This window comes from Atractosteus spatula, chromosome 18 (genome assembly GCF_055471065.1).
Source record: "Atractosteus spatula isolate fAtrSpa1 chromosome 18, fAtrSpa1.hap1, whole genome shotgun sequence".
Taxonomy (NCBI): Eukaryota; Metazoa; Chordata; class Actinopteri; order Semionotiformes; family Lepisosteidae; genus Atractosteus; species Atractosteus spatula.
In genome coordinates, this window is record NC_142723.1 from 13030668 (window position 1) to 13044787 (window position 14120).

General features: G+C 47.6%; 1 protein-coding gene across 2 annotated transcripts in view; it reads right to left on the reverse strand.

Moving 5' to 3' along the window:
- capn15 (calpain 15) overlaps positions 1-14120 on the reverse strand; it is an 85923-nt gene that overhangs the window by 36063 nt on the left and 35740 nt on the right. For both annotated transcript variants that reach the window (XM_088936502.1, XM_088936501.1), the window contains exon 2: positions 3968-5477. In XM_088936502.1, the coding sequence (XP_088792628.1) occupies positions 3968-5455 (1488 nt within the window). In that variant the 5' untranslated portion in view covers positions 5456-5477. The remainder of the gene's footprint in view (positions 1-3967; positions 5478-14120) is intronic.

Here is a 14120-nt window from a genome sequence, read left to right on the forward strand (position 1 = left end):
CTTAAGACAAACTGACCTTTGATCCTTCTTCCCGGTCTGCCAACTGGCTTACCTGCCTCTGTGGCTTTCTGTCAAACCGATAACGTCTTCGGCTTTCCCTCTCTATCTTCCCATCAGACACGTTACACAGCAGTGCACACACGCACGGTGGGGGGGAGATGGACTTGATTAATACAGAGGCTCTGTAATGAACTAAGGGAGGGGAGGAAGCCGAGAGATTTCAGATAATAGAGGTAAGAAGCGTTTCGGTCTCTGCTTGCCCTTCATTTCCCACATGCGCCCCGGTGCTTCATTCTGCACCCAGGGGCAGTATCGCGCAAATATAATTCCGGCGGGGGTGGGGGGGAGAAGGGCAGAAAGGAAAAATCTTGATTCTTGCCACCAAAAAAGTTGATTACACATCCTAAAAATACATCACCAATAAAAAAAAACTAAACCTACCTTAAGGCTAGATCTTTTCTCACTACGCATTTCCAACTCATCCAATCTCACGCCTGGATTGCAAACCTCATATTTTCAGAACTCGTCTTTTTGTGCTGCTCTCACGTTTTCACTCCCTGTCAATTCACCATTCCCTTCAATGTATCATAAGTCTTCAGTTTACACAAAGCATTAGTACAAACTAGCTCGGAACACTACTCTCAGATTAGATCTCCATCTTACAAAAAGGATACTAATGCAAAAAGCTTAAAGAACAATAAACGAGATAGCTCTTGGTTTTCAAAGGAACGGCACAAACAGATTAAAGTACCTGAATTTTTTATGATGGAATAAAGGAGGCTGGAAGAGTTTTGGATTAAGTATTCAGAAATCCTTGACAGCAGAGTTTGCAACATGTAGCCTGATCTCATCAGAAGCTTATCACGGCTGGGTCTGGTCAGTATTGAGCTGGGAGGCCTCTAAGAAAAACCAGGTTGCTACTGTAATTGGTGCTGATGGGCCAGCAAGCGGTGCTCTTCCCCCTGAACCAGAATTTCCAAACCTGTTCAGTTGAGGTCCTGCTTTAATGACTTGGTCATTAAAGATCGCAGTTATTGGTCATTAAGGGGAACTGCTGTCCCAATTTCTCAGACCGGTTATTAGATCTCAGTAACAAAATAAATTCATTGATGTTATAGAAAAAAACCCTACAAATTTCAATTTAAGCACAAAATCTCAAACTTTATAAAAGTACTGTAAATTGAGATGTTGTCGCACACCCCTGGTCTTGCCATGGGTGAGAGCGAAGATTCCCATGAATTGCGACATGATGCGGCCCTTCCTGCTCACTAGTCCCTGTTATGAATAATGTAATGTGATGTACGAGTGAATGAGTACAGGTTGCGCAGCTGACATTTCATGGAAGACGTGTTCCAACGTGATCTGCATGCAGAGTTAACAAGTAAGTAATATTTGTTGGCAAAACCGTCTCGAAATCGAGAGCAATATTTCTAGTGGATTAAAAGCGATGTATTCACAAGCCCACTTCTTTACAGTGTAATTGGGCAGCATCACATCACCGGAATTGCCTCATTCTGAAGCACAGAAAATGGTCCGGCACATACCTGGAAATGTCGTGCATTTTGTGATGTAAACTGGAAGTTTCACAAGTTACTGTGTACATTTTATGGCGGTTTGAAATGCACCCGAAATATGAAAATAGCATTGCAGTTTCTCTTTAAAAGAATCAATTGGGCATTTTGGAACCTTCCTTATGATATTTTGGGTACACTGATGCTATTCAGCGGCAGCTGTGTCTTAGCATTACAAATCCTTATCTGAGCTGTTACAAAGGGGAACACAGTAACAGAAACGTAGATCTATTAACTGTTGTACGGTAAAATAGCAGGAAACAAAAACTAGGCAAGTTTAGGATTTTGATATCTTTATAGGTCACTAATCCTGATAAGAGTTTGAAATTGTGGGATCATGTAAAAACATGAAGGAAAATAGGATAAAAACACATAAAGCAAATATTATGCAACTGCGCCAAGCAAGGCCCACAATTAAAAATGGCGCTGCCTAATTTTATCTCTGCTGTCTTTCCACACCGACACGCCACAAGGTTACAGGCTATCCAATTTGAGAAAAACTCCTTCCCATTTCCGAGCCAAGATTTTTTATTTCACACCTTATCACACAGACGCCAGGACTTCTGAAAATCCTGAACATTACCTCACTGTGCAAACTGGAAAGTTTTTTTGTCCATTGTTTCCATTTCCACCAGCCACTGTACCCCATGCTTGTAACTCTCCGCTGTTCGGGGTCTCCGAAACTGTTAGACTGAGGTCTCTCTCCAAATCTGGGTGAAGTGCTTAGCAGTTCTCTAGCAGCTGAGAGCCGGGTCACAGTAGTTCCCAGACAGCAGACTGCATTCCAAATCCTAGCTGGTATCTCAAACGTTTAGGAGTTGAAAAGCGTGTAAGAATGTGAAGAAAATTAGAGGCATTACTTAACCTGCTGTATAATAGTAACACAAGGTGATGTATGATTTTATGTTTCGTGCTGTTTAAGAAAAAATGACAAAGATTTAGAAAAATCTCTCCCTGAAACTACGCTTTCCCTAAAATGCTCAAAACAACATTTTTAAAATCCACAAAATGATTGGACACTAAATTTAAATGCCCTTTTCTAAACTCCATATGTTGTTAAAAAGAAATCTTAGCGTATGGAAACTCAGGGCCTGATGTCTCTTTTAAAACTGAATAATTGAACACATTTATTTTTAAAATCCTTGTTTCTTTTGTTTTGCGCAATAAACAATTTAGAGGGGGGAAAAAAAGTCTTATAGGATTTGACATCTTTTTTGGCTGAATGCTTAAAGAGACAGATGGTGACAAAAAACACAAAATGGTCTGACAACAACCAATGAATGTGGTCCTCATTATAAACACATACAATAACACAATAACAGTCCTCCCTATGTAAAAAGAATGTGCAGTGATAATAAGCCAAGGTTCTGTGCTGGACTATTTGTCATGGAGGTTGGAACTCTCCAACAGCGCAGTGGTATCTGGGTATTTATTACAAATATCGATCCAGCAAAAAGAAGCACCCTTTCCCTCTTTTGCTCGTTGTGTACAATTTGTCCTTGTTTGGCTGCAATCCACAGTGGTTAATCTCCTGTCATTTTTCTGAAGGGGAAATGCTTCTGAAATAGATCCTGTGCTGTTCCAATGACTCGCTACACCCGGTAAAGATTGTGTTAAACAGCACGAAACACTCAAATCTGCCTTTACCGTCTGCACCTGGAAGAACAGGAGACATGCACCCTGACCAAAAAAACAACACATTTTGGGGTCAAAGCTCTGCTTTGCTACGTTGTCTGCCTTCATGTAAGCCTTGTCTGCCTTCATGTCTGCCTTTATTGGCCATATACAATTTCTTGTATTAGGAATTAAGTCTTTTCGCATACCCCAGCTTGCTCACCATGAGACACACAGACAGGGAGAGAGAAGCCTGGGGTCAGAGCACAGGCTCAGCCATTTATACGGCGCCCCTGGAGCAGCTGAGGTTAAGGGCCTTGCTCAGGGGCTCAATGGAGTAGGATTCCTCTGCCGGCCGCAGGATTTGAACTGGCAACCTTCCAGCCACAGGCGCAGATCCTTGCTCAGACTGTGGGAGCGATCCGCTTCTGAAGGATCATGTTTTTAATTTTAAAGGAAGCAAATGTATGAATTGGTTTTGAATACCAACAATACAGAAACCGTATCAGACCTACTGCTTAATCTTAAGCGACTCTACATACAGTAGCTAAATCCATAGCCCCGAAAAGGGGATTCCCAACCCTGGGATCTCAGGATCCACAATCCCACTGGCTTTCTATGTTTGAATTGTTAGCTGCTTAAGGCTATGGAGAAAGGATAAATTAGTTCAATTCATTACATGGATGGATTTAACCCTTCTCCCAGGTAGTCATTTCTAATTTAAGGAGACAAATTAGGGGACTTCGGACCCCAAGATCAGAGGGGTCTACAGTGCCACATACCTCTTGGCAGAAGCTGACAATGTTTTCCCAGAGTTCCTTGGCCTCCCCCTCGTCGTTCTTGCGCCGGGCCTCCACGTGCATGCTCTCCCGCCTCTTGAGGGGCTTGGCGCCCTTGCGGAGCGTGAAGTACTGCTGGGGCGTGTGGCAGGCGGCGCAGTGCTTGGCCTTGAGGTCGTTCAGCAGGGTGCAAGCCGGACAGGCCCACTGGCCCGACTTCTCCTGGGTGCCCAGGGATGACGAGGAAGGGGAGCTGAAGAGTCTGGGGGGCTTGCGGGCTTTCCCTCCTCCAGACGCCCCGGCGCAGGAGCAGGGGCTGGAGGCGGCGCCGCACTGGGGGCAGCGAGGGTTCGGATCCTGGAAGCCGTGCAGCTTGGAGGAGCCGCAGGCGCTGCATTTGGTGGCGCCGGTGGGATTCCGCAGGGTGCACTTGGAGCAGGACCAGGTGCTGAAGTCGGGGCTGGAGGGGCTGGCCGGGGTGAAGCGCACCGACTCCCCCTTCAGGTCAATGAGATCCCCCCGGGACGAGCGGCACCCCTCACACTTGCCAGCGCCGGCTGGATTCGCCTGGGAGCAGCCGGGACACTTGCCTGAGGGCGCGCCGGCGTCTTCCTCCTCGAGGATGCTCAGGCGCTTGCTGGGCAAAGGCTCCTGCGGCTGAGGCTGCGCGTGCTTCGGTTTGGGCGGCCGGGAGGGGCCGGAGGGAGAGGGGCCCGCCGGGGCCAGCGAGGTGGGGCTGGGGGCCGGGTTCGGGGGCCGCCCCGGCGGGGGCACCTCTCGGCGGCTGCGCGGCACCGGGTTGTTCTGCAGGGAGGAGAGCAGGCCGAAAGGGGACGAGGGGGGCGGGGCCGGGGGCCGGGGGGTCTCCTGGGGCTCGGCCGGCGGCGGGGGCGAGTCGTCGGTGAGGTCGATCAAGAGGGGGGCGGCCCCGGCGGGGTTGAATCCGGCCACCGGGGTGTGGACTTCGGGGACCACCAGCGCTTCCGGAGGGATTTTGGGCAGGGAGAGCTTGCGGGGCCCCCCGCAGGCGGAGCAGGAGAGGGCCACGGGGGTGTTGTGGAGCGTGCAGCGCGGGCAAGCCCAGCCCGACTGCAGCTCCATCGGGCTCGCCTCGCCGTTGCTCTCCGCCCGCCGGGGTTCGTCCTTAGACGGCTGCTGCCCGCGGGGCTCCAGGAGGACGGCCGTGGGGCTGGCCGGCGGGGCGCTGGGGCCGGCGGGCTCGGGCTGCGCGGGGAGGAGCCCGTTGGCGGTGGCGGGGGAGCCGGCGGAGGGCCCGAACCCGCAGACCGAACAGGCGCCCGAGCCCTGCGGGTTGTTGAGGGTGCAGCGGGGGCAGGACCAGCGCTGCTCTTCGGTGCTGAGCCGCAGGATCTGGTTGAGGTCGGGCTTCTGGCGGGGGGCCTCGCAGATGGAGCAGCGGGGGGCGCCGCCCGCGTTCAGGAAGGTGCAGCGGCCGCAGGACCACTCGCCGCCCCGCACCGCGGCCGCCATGGAGCCAGGGGAGTGCGAGTGGCTGGAAAGGCCAGGGGGAGACAAGAGCGACAATTAACACGGCTCGCGGACGGGAGGCGCGGAAAGCATGCGGATCAGAAGAGTAAAAAACACACTGAGGATGTACTACGGTACACCAGAGTGCGGATCTACCTAAGCATCAATAAGGAACTAACAACTAGGTCACCCTGATGAAAAAACTCCTTTCATGCGCAAGACAGCCCTCTTATTCTCCCACTGGGTCTCAGCAAGGGCTCCAAGCAGCGCGGCCCTGCTGCAGGGTTTTTAATCCGGGTTCTCGCCTGCTTGGAAAGTTGACCGAAAGATCAGAGGAGCTGCTGAAGTCACGGGCGACTGAAAAACGCCTAACGGAGGCCTCTTTTTCTGCAGCCCGTTCACCCGGTTCAAAGCCTTCGTTCCCAGCACTCCATTCAGCTCCGGTACTGCCACGTCCCATCTCCAGAAGAGGCGGCGGTGACCGGTAATGAGTCATTCTGCTGAGGGGGTGTTTCACGGTGAAGGGACTGGGCGAAAGGCACGCTTACGAAGTCGCCGACTTGCCACTGCAAACATTTCTGAGATAAAAACTCCTTCAAGTGCTGCACTTCCCATTACAGCAAGCACAAGCAGGCCCTGTCACTGCAATGACAGGCAGCCTGAGAGCATCTGTTAGCTACTGGTCATAAGTACATTGGATAACAGCCGACTAGACTATAAGTGTTTTTTTTTTTTTTTTTTTTTTACTGGAATAAGGATTTTAGTGTCCTCCAGACCTGTCATTGGGAATGCGATCTGGAAAATATACGAATTCCAGGACAAACCCTAGTGCAAACACCTATTGACTTTCAGCACGTTTAGGGAAGATTATCCCTCAAATCAGGGTCATGCAGGAAGGGTCATGCGGGAAGCTGTGGAGTTCTGCGGCAAAGAACAGGCTTTTAAAACGATGACGCTTGGAAATCATAAAAGGAAAGCATGGGGACAGAACTGCATTCACCCCTTTTTTCCCCCATTACCAGCTCTTGACATCAATATAATTTTATATGTAAAGTCACTAAATGGGTAAAACTTCTATAGAACTACAATCACTTTTATTATGTCATCAGAGTTAGATGCCTGGAGAACTCATTAATCCAGAAAGGAATAAGGCACAATGTAAGACACAAAGAAAGATTACAGAGGATATATATAAAAAAAGTCATTAACAGTATATCAAAGTAACCAAGTTACTCAACTTGCTCCTGAGATCTTTCTGAAGTCTCTCATGGCCTCATTTGTGGATTTCATTTAATTAAAGCCTAAATTCAGTTCCAAAATCTATTCACAGAGGCTCCTCAATGCATCAGGTGGAGAAGGCAGGATTTCCTCTGGTAGTCTGTCATCTCACAAGGCCACAACCTCTCGGGGGGGCAGTACTGTGCAGGCAAGTTTGGTCTGAATGCTGGGTCAACTCGGAACACGAATGTTTAATTACATTCAGTTCAGTTTAATTAAGTCCGCTGGGCTCAGATGCCTGGCAGATCATGAATCCAGTTAAAATAAGTACTTGGGACTCTGGGTCTCCTATGCTGATGACTGATTCCAATGTCAAAGCAAGGTCTGTATCCAAAACTGGCATTCAATTAAGAAAAGGGACCGGAAATCGTCCTCTTCAGGAACAGGAGCACTGTACGTGTGGAACTACCTAGTGAGCATCTCATAGTGTAACGAGCAAAGTGCGCAAGACATCAGGGATACAATTCCAGCCAGAGACCGAGCACAGGGGTCTGGATAATCGGCGATCTTTTATGTCAGGAGACGTAGAGGATTCAAATGCAGTGGTTGTAACTAAAAAGAGCCACAAAACCATGTAGCGGGGAAAAGGACCTCTCTCCTGATAAAAGAACAAGGGTTGCACAGTAAGCCATTTAAAAGGCCTAAGCTCTGACCTTGGCAGTGCAGCTTTCTCCCGTACCTCAAGTGATGGATCTGTTGCACCACATTCAAATGGTTTAACCAATCTGATGCTGTGGTGGTGATCTGACCTTGCCGAATCGAATATTTACCCTCAAAATAATATAATTTAGGCACATTCATTAGCTAAAGCAAAATCCCCAAAGTCACACTAGTGAAAGCTGCACTATGCAGGAACAGGCTTTCAATTGACACCACTTTAACGAGAATTTTTCTCTTGCAGACCCCACACTACTGCACTACCGTACCCGAGCTCTCCTTTGAAGGACAACCGCTTGGTCGGTTTCAGCCGTTGGCCCTTTCTCAGAGAACACCTCCAAAACGGCCCCCCTTGAGCTCAGGGGTACTCCAGACTAAAGGATGTTGGCCAAAATGAAACACTTCCCAGGGAACGCAAGACTCTTCGGCTTTTCTGCAACAATCGCTCAAGTATCTGGCAGCGCAGGTGGTGAAAGCCATCTCTCGGCCAAAAACCAGGCCCTTGCGTCCCAGAGGCGAGACGCTTGACAGCCTCCTCGCGGCCCCCTCACGAAGGGAAAGACTTGTCAGTAGGGGGTTTGCACAGTTCCAAGCTGGCAGTCGCGTGGCTTGACGGGAAAGTGCGAAGTCGGGCGTCTGGGGCCCGTGGGGCTTTCTCGCGCGGCTGCAAAACCTCTGGGGGTTTTGTTTGACAGCCATTAGCACGGCCTCCTCACTGCTGGCACCCTGCCCACACCCTGGCTCCGATTCACTTAATATTCAAGTCTGACCTCAGGTCTACCTTTACCAGCTTTAACAAGGTCATACACCAAGAAGGTACAGTAGCGAGACCCATATTTGAGAGATCAGTCCGAGGTGTGTGCATGTACAGCCGATGACTTTCAAATCAAGTCTGAGTTCAGTGGTTCTCAACTGGGGGTGGGGGTACCCCGCGATGTACCAGGAGGTACCTCAGGCGTCGCATTCCAACATGGGAAATTTCCACGTGCCGCGTTTTCAGTAAAATATTTGTCAGCTAATTCTGAACTCATTGAGATCCTAAATGGTCTGTGCATATTTCCGATATTCCTATTTCTACTGTCACGAGGAGAAAGGGGGACAGCCGAAAGCAGAGCGCTTTCCTCTACCTGCTGTGAAGTCTGTACGCGGCTGCAGTAGAGCGCTTTGCCATCGCACGGCCACATCAAGGAAGGTGGGGGATTCCCCGAAACGCTTTGTGGAAGTCTATTTTTTTTTAAATTTGGAGTCTTACTTGTTTTTTTTTAGTCGAAAATTTTAAGAGTAGCGGTTATTTGGGGATTTCACTATAATACAGCACATACATACATGCAAACCTCCCCCCCCCCCAAAAAAAAAAACCACTCCTTTCTTGGGGTTCTATGCCTACGATTATCTTATTTGAGAAATCGGTCCAAAGTGCGTGCACGTACAGCCGTTAGACTTGATTAGAAACGCTCTAGTTAAACCCAGTACCATTACTATATTAAGAGAGAGGGGAGACCTATTATCTATACAGGACTGAGACAGCCTTGCAGGTTTATTTATAGTCTCTCTTTTTGCGACAAGATTCCATTTCAAGTCAAGACCCGAGTATCGTTTTACAGTAAAGGTGAACAAAAAGGACATATTCCCAAGACCATCTGGATTGTTAAACCTCTACTCTTGGCTAATTCGCCATAATGCTCGCGACGGAGAGATCCGTTTCCATCAGGATATCTGTCTGGGCAAACGCAATCTAGTTAGCAGCCGCAGCTCAGCCACTCCAATCCCCTCGGCTTCACCTCTGGAGGTTCGGCCCCAGACTGGTCAGTTAGGCCTGCGGACTAAAGCGCCTCATTAATATTAGAATGCAGTGCTGCTGTCGGGGGGGGTGGGGTAAGAGCAGGCGGGCGGCGAGGGGCAGGCGACAGGCAGGCTAGCCAGTCTGGCAACACAGCAGGGGGGTAGAGTGCAGCAAGCCCACTGCCCAGGACTCCAGCCAGTCCAGCAACTCACCCCCTAAATGGCAAGTTACAGCACAGTGCCCAGCCTGTCCTTTCCTTCTGCCTCATTTAAACCCCCTGGAACTACCACACTCAAAGTAGACATGCACAGCACAGCGTGCTACAGAAAGCGTCCCTCTGCATTAAAAAGAAAGAAAACAACACGTTATACAAAAACACCAATGTGACAGCAAGCACAAATTAAGCTGCAGGTATCGGGTAGCTTGGCATTCTTGCATCTCAAAGGTCCCGACGCAGACAGTCATCACTGAAGGCGGCGAACGGCTGCAGAAGTACTGTGGGAGATTGGGGATAATTTTGCCATTGCCGAAACCCCATCCCGAGACCTGCACCAGGTACCTCCTGTCATTTACACGCAGAAAACAGATGTGTGCCCTTTAAAAATAAGCGTCCCACACTTCTCACGTCAGAGTTCTTACAGCGTCCTGAAATGCTTCTTCCCAAAGGGACAATCCATATACAGTACGTGGGTTGCCAGAACGGTTTTGACATATTCCATCTTTCTGAATTTTAATTCCATTAGACAAAGCCTCAAGTTCCATTATCTGAACCACATTTAATGTCACCGAGGCAAACATCAGTGCCGAGATGTATAATGGGACTTGGGGATATTGTCTGAAAAACTTTAAAACAGTGGAATCATATCCACTTGAAATGCACATATGAAGCTCTGCGTCTGAAATACTCAAATGCCTATCTGCACTTTACAAAAGCAATGCAGGCGGTGATTGAGTGTCTGTTGACTGATAAAGCCACTTATGCTACCTGTGTATGAAATATCTTCACAGCATCACAGAACAAAGACTGTCTCTCTGCTTTTGAGAACTGAATTGAAGATTTTTTTTTTCTGTTACTGCTGGAATAACAAAATCATTTACCCTAAAACCAGAAGCTCCTCACAAAGAGCATCAATCATTTTATTCTTGAATGCTACAGTTTTTTAGAATGTGGCTTAGGAGTACTGTCTCTTAATACCCCCCCCCCAACAATTCACGTCTAGGAGACGTCAGAGCAGATCTGTAAACCATAAACGATAAACCCGAGTTTGCACCGGAATCTTTATCTCTTCATATGCATATTAAATTTCCTTTAAGAACAATAAGTCTGAAGTTAAAGCATGCATTCTGGTATAGTAAAAAGCTTTCGTAATATTGCCAATCTTTTAATGCACATACTTTTGCTTAAATAGTGAAAATACTAAGGAGTGAGCAATCCAAGAGCGTTGGAGTGGATGTTCTGCAAAGTTTGATACTGCCAGCCTAGATCCCGGCTCTCTCATCTAACAAACTCCTGTGGGATCAGCTCTGTGCAAAACGTAGAGAGATGATGAGAATAAACGCAGTCACATAAATGTTTCAAAAGAGCCTGAAATTCCCTCAATGCAAATCCCCTTGAAAAATACACTGTTCAGATGCGTCTTCAAAGCTGTAAATGAAGTAAAAAGTGTCTTAAGTGTCATTTGAAATACCTGTTGGACCAATGAATCAATGAAAACTGCTGTACTGGGTTCTATATGTACAGGTATAAACAGATATTAGAAGTTTATAACATTGTATCAGATAACAAACAGCACTCCCTAGAACCATTAGACTGTTCACTAATTCTCCATTACAGACTCGCTGTAATGCACAACTGTATATTAGAAATGCCACAGGCACTCACTCTAGAAGTGACTCCAGACACAGTGTAAAAAGATGGGGTCAGTTTGATGCAGTTGCATTTCACAGCTGATACCAAGCAAGCCGTTTAGTTTAGTGATGAATGTGAGTGAACATTCCTGCATTTCTTACAGCCATTAACATACTTGTTGCAGAAAAACGGACGAGGCGATGCTTTTTAAGTTTTAATGTGAAGCCTTTGGGATTCCTCCCACTGAAGAACTAATGAATAACGCTGCTCGCACCGAATGGAGAGAGATCACAGCATCGGAACCATCCCCACTGCTTCCCAAAACGTCCTCAGAGATAACTTGCCATCTAAACCACCTGGCTTTTCACCGGCAAGTTCTGTCTTGACGAAGGATATCCTGAAAGCACTCGGCAAATTCACAGTTCAGGCTCCCAGTCAAGCCTGCCTGCCTGTAATTCGGAAGCTCTCTAAACCATTCAGAAATGTGCGTCTTGCTTTGTTATTACTGCGCATTTCGTTGTTTTTTTCAGTTAATCACACTTTCGCACGCAGTTTGGGACGGCACTAAACGTCGAGCTAAATAGCTCAGGTGGGGAGCTGCGTCAGCACGCGTGGGCTGCAAAGGAACAAGTAATGGGCTTATTCCCTGCTGAAAAGAGACGCAAGAAAACACGTTTCGGCTGTGGAGCTTTCTTCGGGTGTAAGCTTACAAAACGTTGTAAACGTGGCTAAATATCTGCATAACCAGTTCTCTGTCTCCACAGACTGAGAAGCACAAGCCCTCGTCTCTGACTGTCTCTGCATCCAGACTCCTGCAGTGTTCTGATGCTGCCCGCCTTGGTGCATCTTCACACACTCACTGCCAACAGATCGCAAAAGCACGACCGTCTCAGAACGACGGTGACGTACCTTATTAGCGGACTTAAAGCTTTATCTGACAGGAGCCGTCGATCTGGCATTAATTGAATTCCAGTAATTGCCGGTTTCGCGCTCTCCCCATCGATCGTCAGGGCCTTGCAACTTTCCTCCGGCGCACAGGAAAGTTACAGCAATCGAAAAGAAACGCGTGCTGGCAGCAGGCACCCTCTTACAGTGAAGGATAGATGTGCGCGCACTCGGGGAATTTCCTCTGCCTGCAATATATCAGAGGTTGCCAAATTTCCGCTTAGACTGTGTCGAGGTCTCGCTAGCGCACTGTAGGGTCCCAGACAAAAAACGAAAATCGAGATCAACCCACAGACCGTCCACGTGCTTGCGTACGAACCAGTGCAATTATAATTCCCCACCAGCAGTGTTGCAAAATGTATGAAATTTTAAGCAGATGCAGATCTTTTTGCATACTCCACAAAATCCATCAAATCTCTCTCAGGCACGCAACCATCACGCCCCACCGCGTCTTACACGAAGCAATAAGGAATATAAAATTCGCTTTCAAAAACGAGATCCAAGCACCTTGATGGCTCAACACCTGCTTACCTACCACTCTGGGAACTTTTTTTTTTTTAAATTTCAAAGGGCTCCACCATAACCCCCCTTACTTCCCAACTACGTCTTGATGCTACCTCAGGAGCTAACTCCCATATCGCTAATTTCTAAAGGCATCTGCCGCAGAGGTGGGATGGATGAGACAAATTAAACCTGACATCCGACAGCCGACAGCTGTCTTCATCGACGATGAGAAAACCCTGAAGAAAAACGAGGCCACATGGAGGAGAGGGGTGTCTCCCACCAAGCGCTGAGGACAAAGCTCCTCAGTTATGCCATCTAATAGCCTGTACCTCATGCTAACGACAATATGATCTCTCCCCCCCCCCCCCCAGCAAAGATCAGTAAAAGGCCTCCCCCCCGAATTTGAGCAAAGCAGCATGTGCCTTATTTCCCAAAGGATAACTTTAGGAAACAACTGCTGATCTTTGGCTTAGGCAGCACAGTAAGTGGGTCATTCCCAAGAACAAGAGAGGGTAGCTACAGCCACTGCAAGAGAATTACCTGGATTAGCGGTGCAACTGACTGACACTGCAGAAGAGCAGATACCCTGGATTAGCTGACACTAAATCCACCAGGGTGCACATTCTCCAGACTGCCTGCCTGCCAGACTCTTTCACTGCACTGGACAGCAGAAGAAACTCCACTCCTTCCAGCTGATGTATCTTTAAATGCAGGAGCCGGTCTGGGTTACTGGAAGGCAGAGCAGAAGTGTTTCAGTTCCAGCACTGGTAGGGAACTGAAGAAATGTAATAGCTGCTCATGTGCCAAGGAGGTGAAAGGTCAATGTCTTCCTGTCTCACACAGTCAGGTTTCCCTAGTTACTTCACATGAGTACTGTTAACAAAAAATGAATGTGATGCTCACACAGCATAAAACCCATCAGCTTCGATACGTTTTCATGAAAGAAGAAAGTGCCGTTTCCTAGCGACTGCAGGCATTTGTTACAAACAATGAACGTGATAAACACAGAGCATAAAATAAAAACTCTGGCAACCTTGTAACAAAGTTTTCGTTAAAGACAAGTAAATGTTCTCATCTGTCCACTTAACTTTCTATAAGTAGCTGCAAAAACAACCAAAGGAACATGACATATAAGGATATCATCAGTTCTTCTGTCAACGCCTAATGTATAATTTAATAATTGCTTATTCTTGTGAGTCAGTGCAAGAGTCAGTTAGCCTCTGAAGTCAATAGCAAATACAATCTGAGTAACATTTGGATGTCCCAATAATAGCTTCCTCGAAGCCGAAATAAAAGCTCAGAAATGAAATAGCAGCACAAGCAATTCTATAGAATGCAGCTGATTCTCTGCCGTGATGCGCCAACATGAAGATACAACGCTCTACTCACACAGCTGTTTTGTAAATAAGAGCTGCTATCTTTCTGCATCTTGGTGGGAAACTCTTGATTACAATCCCCTTGATTGTTTAAGTGAAGGTCTGGCATATAGCCTACTGTTTCCTTTTCATAAATCCGTTCAAACTGTGCACAGCAGCAAGAGAAGTAAGAACAGCTTCAAGATCTGGGAAGCGGGTACAGTGGCACCACTTCTAAGCGAAGCAAAGCTGGTGAAGATACTAAACATGAACATTTGCCTTCCTGGGCCAGAACAT